Genomic DNA, 5,574 nt, shown 5'->3' with positions numbered 1-5,574 from the left:
TCGGCCGTCGAGCGTCGACCTCCCCAATCCCCGCTCTCTCTCTCTCTCTCTCTTCTATTTTCCCTCTCCCCTCCTTATCCAAAACCCATCTGCAACTCCGGCATTTCTCAGAGAGAGAGAGAGAGAGAGAAAGTGAGAGAGAGGGAGGTAGAGTTGAAGGAACAGAGCAAAGGAAAAGCTAAAAGCAGAAAATGGCGGTTTCGCTCTCCACCAATTCCTTCCTTTCCGTCTCCCCTAGCTCCTCCATCACTTCCCGCTTTCGAGCCTCTCCCGGGAAGCTCACTTTCGGGACGAGCATCACTAGACACCCTGGCTACGGGAGGCGGAGCTCCGTCCTTCTTCGGCCTGTCTGCGCTGTCGCCGTCTCGCCCAAGATTGAAAAATTGGGCCAAGAGATCAAGCTCCTGACCCTCGAGGAGGCCCGGTCGCTCTCTGACTACCTCCAGGAGGAGCTTGGCGTCTCTCCAGCCGCATTCGCGCCCGCTGCTGTCGGGGTGGCGCCTGGTGCTGCCGCGGAGGCAGCGGCGCCTGTGGTCGAGGAGAAAACTGAGTTTGATGTGGTGATTGAGGATGTGCCAAGCAACGCAAGAATTGCGACCATCAAGGTGGTGAGGGCTATCACCAACCTCGCGCTGAAGGAGGCCAAGGAGCTCATCGAGGGCCTGCCGAAGAAGTTCAGGGAAGGCATCTCGAAGGAGGAGGCAGAGGATGCGAAGAAGAAGCTCGAGGAGGTGGGAGCAAAGGTCTCTATCGTCTAGAGCGGACAGTTCTCTTGCAGAAGGAAGAATCATGTGTGAATTAAAAGGTCATTGAAAAAATTCTTCTTTTTCTGCTTTGTAAATTTGATTACGACTCCAATCGACTTGAATCGTTGCGCTTGTTGTAAGAACCTTTTAGCTTCACAATGGATTTAGGAGGAATTTTTTATTTGGTTATTGAGTATACTTGCTAGATGCAGGAAATGGCTGCTACAGTTACTTTATTTTATTGACGATGAGATCGGTAAGTTCCGTATTTGAGGTATGGGAGCTTCCATGTTGGGACAGCTCGTGGTTTTAACGACCGGTGACATAAATGATACGGTTTAAGGAGCAAACATGTAGAAGTGATACCGAGTAATTGCTTGCTGGATACGGTGACGAAAACAGTTTGGATGGTTCCTTAGCAGTCACTAGTTGATTCTCTTCCTTCGGTAGCTGTAATTCAAATTGGTCTACTTGCCCCGTCCCGTTGACGGCTGTAGGTACAGTCCAACCTTGAACAATTTGAAAACTTTACACTGTATATACTCAAACTTTGGATCCGATTCGTGCTGTTAGTTCCACAAATCCAGGTCCAAATCATGCGTAATTGTGTCACCGTTCAGATATGCAAGTACGCTGTCAATGCATGCGCAAGCACATGTTCGTATACACATATTTCGTCTGCATGGATTGTAATACCCGAGATCTTTTCTTTGGTTCCCAAAATGTTCTTAAAAGGGACAGACTGTCCAGAATACGTGGAATGATCACACAGTGTCATTGTGTTTATGTGTTACACTCAGCTGCTTGGAACTTTCAATTCTTATAAATTTCTCGCTTTAAACATTCATAAGACCTAATAGTGAGAAAGCGTACTCTTGAACCCTTCACAGGGAATGCTGTGAGCTTGTTTGCATGCACACTATATCCATGCACGTATGGTAGTTTGGGAGGATGAATTCCTAAGGAAGTAGCTTAATTCTAAATAAGTGATTTTCCCATTTTTTTTCTAATTTTACATGTTAAGAAAGTTCTACTTTTTGTTATATGTATAAAAGCTACCGATGCCACATGGACTGATATTTTATATCACATGCATGCACAAAGTTGTATATCCATGTATGGGCATGCACGAACTTTTTTTTTTTGGGTTGAATGTAGTCTATTATGGTATGAAATACATACCTATTTAGACCATCTATGCTAGAAATTGCTTGGCGTTCAACTGATGATAGGGTTTAGTGTAGAAACTTTTGACCTCTGCCTAATCTTGATCACTTAAAAATGCATCCTGATAACTAAGTTAGGAGAATTTAATATCCTTGTAGTGGCTGTTCAATTTATTCTTACCATTCACCCTTTCAATGCAAACCAGCTGTAAGTATAGGGCTCATACAGTTTCCAACTCACTTGGGCTTCTTGTTTGGTTTGGGATGGAGCAGCTGTTAGGTCACATATCAGATGAGGCAAAGCCTAGACAATGTTCTTGTATTCAAATGTCTAGATCTGCTACTGACTTGTTCATAAACCTGGTGAAGCAGGGGTTGGGTTGTGCGGAATGAATGGTCATCACAGTTATAATAATGTTGCAGACTCTGCTCTGCTTTGAGCTTCGTGTATCTCATGAACAGGAATTCTCTATTTGTTATAATTTGGTTAGGGAAAAGTAATTTTCTTTTTGGCTTTACTTTACCTAGTGAATTGCTCAGTAGTTTCTGAGACTAAGATGGTTGGTCTCGAAGGGTTGGCTGATTAGTGTCTTATTTATGTAACGTGGCATATCACACAACATGTTATATTACACAATTGTCTATATTGTGTAACATAACTTTTAGAAAACTAATAATTTCTTGAGTGTATTATGCTGTATTGAGTGTTACTCGTGATACGTTCCCATATTAGCCAGGACCAGAGTTGTTAATTATTTATTATGGTACTGTAGTCATGTTGTTAATTAATATTCCACTAAGTTTCAAATTAGCCAGGATCAGAGTTGATAATTTTCATCCCTCATATGCTACCTTTCTTCACAAGTTCTATAATTGGTTACTGAAGCTGTTTTTAGTTGCGGAAAGGGTGCATGTGTGGTTTCATTTACTGCTCATAGTTGTGTCTAACAATCCTCTCATGCACTTATCAGTATGTGAATCTGATTTGCTTTTTGCTTTTTTGCAGCAGGTAAATGCTTGTGGAGTTCAAAAGATAATGCTATTGTGGGTGAACCAAGTTGCTCCAGAAGTTGTTGGATTCCTCTTTGTTTCAGGAATGAGCTCTGTGTTCGTTGTGTTAATTTCTAGTTCTTCAACATTCTCATCAGGGGACAAAATACCATGTGGAAGATTTTCGTTGGTAAATGAAATGATTTTTTTGGGTGTTCCTTTGTGCACTCACGCGATCATGCCACCCTTTTAATTCAGCATCTTCCACGTTAGAAATCTAGAAAGCCTGGCATTTCTTTACAGGCACTTTACATGGTGGTATAATGTTAAACAAGAAAATGTGCTTAAATCAGAGAGAGCACTAATCCATGTGGGCTTTGGAGTAACAACTCTGTCTGTAGTCATAGGTCCAGGTACAATTTGGTCAATCATAACTTCTAGACATGTTTTTCATTGTTTTTTTGTGACATGCCTTGGATCTGGTGTTGGCTGAAAACTTGATTCCTCTTTCCTCGTAAAGTTTTTCTGCAAAGCAAGGTATTCAAAGTTTTTCAGTGATGCAAGGTATTCAACTTTTATATTTTTCTAAAATCTAATGTATACATCAAAGCCTCCTCTCTGATGCGTGTTATCCACTAAGAGGAATGTGGGACTTGTCTCTTCACTGCCAAAGTGAATCATTCACTGTAAATGTTAGATAATGGATTAGCACGTCAAAAATTTGGGAATGAGACTGCGACCAATTCTGTGCCTTCTGAAGGATCTGTGCTAGGTTTGTTGGCATTTTGTATGCATTGGCTGAATATAACAACTTCTAATGGTTTCATTTTTTGGTCTTGATCTAACAAAGGTTCTCTGATCCAAATAAAAATTTGTAACAAACTTGAGATCTGCATCAAGTTTGGGATGAGAGAACAAATTTACTTTGGCAATTATGAATAATCTTTTGCACTAGGAGGGGCTTGATGTTGAGAACCCATACAAGGGTGGAGAAAGTTTGTCAATGGATAATGCTAGGAGAAGGTTGATGATGCTGATTGTCAATATTAGCTAGCCCTTAGCATGAAGGTTTAATGAACAATGAATGTATCTCCTTAGTGGAAGGGAAAGGAATAACCAACCTCATACCATTTCTAATTGGGATTCTGAAAATGGTTAAGTTTCAATCTCTCACTTCATCTTCAGTAGCCTTTCTTATCATGATTTCTCCAAATTATTGTTTTCTTTTCTTCAGCAAAATTTTATGCATTTTTCTAGTTTTCTTCTTTAAGGTTCCTGTAAAGTGCACATGTGCATACGGAAACAAAAAAGAAATGAAAATTTTGAACCACCTTCTCTCTCTTTTTATCCTTCATGATGGCAAATAATTGAAGATGAAAATGTGGAAAAACTTGGTAAGCAAAGTTGGTTAGCATTAACTCCAGCTGTATCTAGCTCACGACCACCTTCAAGCCTCATATAGGGGTTTGGTGGATGAATAGACCTGCATTAGTTGTCACCAACCATATTGATTTTTAGTGACCATAAAAGTTCATCGAAGTAATTATGCAGTTTCCACTTATTAGTCATGACCCAATGGAGATGTTCATGGTGGCTGTAAAGTATGAAATTAATTATTTCTCACATTATAGGAATATACTCTTTTGAATTCCTGTTATTTGGTTGCAGTAAAGATTGCATTTAAATTGTGAACTTTATAGACCTTGATATACGGATTCAGCATCGATAGGTAATTGTGTTTACTCAGTTGAGGAATTTCTACATAGAACTCTTGTATGTCCTTGTAATGGATTGAAAATAAACAGGATTACGCGACACTTGTAAAAAGTTGTTTGTTTCACACTAGGAGACCCTTCCAATTGTTATTTTATCTAAAATTTTCCCTTGGTTTTGAAAGGCTGGATAATAATTTCCTTATGGATTTGAAATGGCAATATGTTGATATTGACAATTTGCATTTACCATGGAGATGGATTTTAGAAAATTGAGGCAATCCATGTTGTGCCATACTGTGAAGAATCTGTCTGCAGGGCGAAGGTTTTATTCATCTTTACATTATATGGATTTAAACTTCTTACGGCTTTAATTATATTGATTATTTTTTTATTGTATCTGTCCAGTATTTGTCGCATAAGCCTACAGAATGACCCAACTTGTGGACCGAGGAATACGCTTTGAGCCTTTGACAGAGCAGTAAGTAGTGGTGGTAGTTTGTTATATACAAATAAAGCAGTTGTTTCTGGTCAAACAACGAGGATGACTTTAACATGCATTCATGAATTTACTGCTTTTACATGTATGTCCATCAGATGTACTATTTTAATATCTGATAGAAATCCCCCGGTCAGAGATGCCTTTTTTTTTCTGTTGTCAGAGCTTCATTAATTTGACGTTGCCACCTATCCCATCTTACCCAAAAGGAAGCATCCCAGGTCTCATCTTCCCTGCTTTGAGATGGATCCTTTCTTACTTTCGCTGTTTGTATTTACTTTCTGTCTTCCGTTCCATGTCTCTCAGTCATTTTGGTACTGAGTGTTCCTGATTACTTATGTGGTCAGTTTATTGAAAGACTTTATCGCAGGAAGTAGTATGTTTTTAATATGCCTTACAAACACCATTATTCTTGGGAGGAACCTTGCATGTTGTGCTTTCCTTGACCAAGTGTATTTTTG

At 39.7% G+C, this 5,574-nt stretch overlaps 1 protein-coding gene across 3 annotated transcripts; it reads left to right on the top strand.

Moving 5' to 3' along the window:
• Positions 1–5,267, top strand: LOC116246759 (50S ribosomal protein L12, chloroplastic-like). Of its 3 annotated transcripts, XR_007572683.1 has the most exons (3): positions 1–805; positions 2,919–3,092; positions 5,023–5,267. XR_007572683.1 is itself a non-coding variant. In XM_031618623.1 (2 exons), the coding sequence occupies exon 1, from the start codon at positions 192–194 to the stop codon at positions 756–758; it is 567 nt and encodes a 188-aa protein (XP_031474483.1). In that variant the 5' UTR covers positions 1–191; the 3' UTR covers positions 759–805; positions 2,922–3,120. The 3 variants fall into 3 exon arrangements, 2 of the variants coding, with proteins under 2 accessions (XP_031474483.1, XP_031474482.1); XM_031618623.1 differs by lacking the exon at positions 5,023–5,267 and having other exon boundaries at positions 2,922–3,120; XM_031618622.1 differs by lacking the exon at positions 5,023–5,267 and having other exon boundaries at positions 2,919–3,120.
• Positions 5,268–5,574: the final 307 nt, after the last annotated feature.

The sequence above is a fragment of the Nymphaea colorata genome, chromosome 2, assembly GCF_008831285.2.
Source record: "Nymphaea colorata isolate Beijing-Zhang1983 chromosome 2, ASM883128v2, whole genome shotgun sequence".
NCBI classification, from domain to species: domain Eukaryota; kingdom Viridiplantae; phylum Streptophyta; class Magnoliopsida; order Nymphaeales; family Nymphaeaceae; genus Nymphaea; species Nymphaea colorata.
Note: the sequence above shows the minus strand (reverse complement) of the source record. Positions and strands in the feature narration are given on the sequence as shown.

Excerpts from the sequence above, each read along its gene's own strand:
- LOC116246759 (XM_031618623.1), top strand. The coding sequence starts at position 192 with ATGGCGGTTTCGCTCTCCACCAATTCCTTCCTTTCCGTCTCCCCTAGC.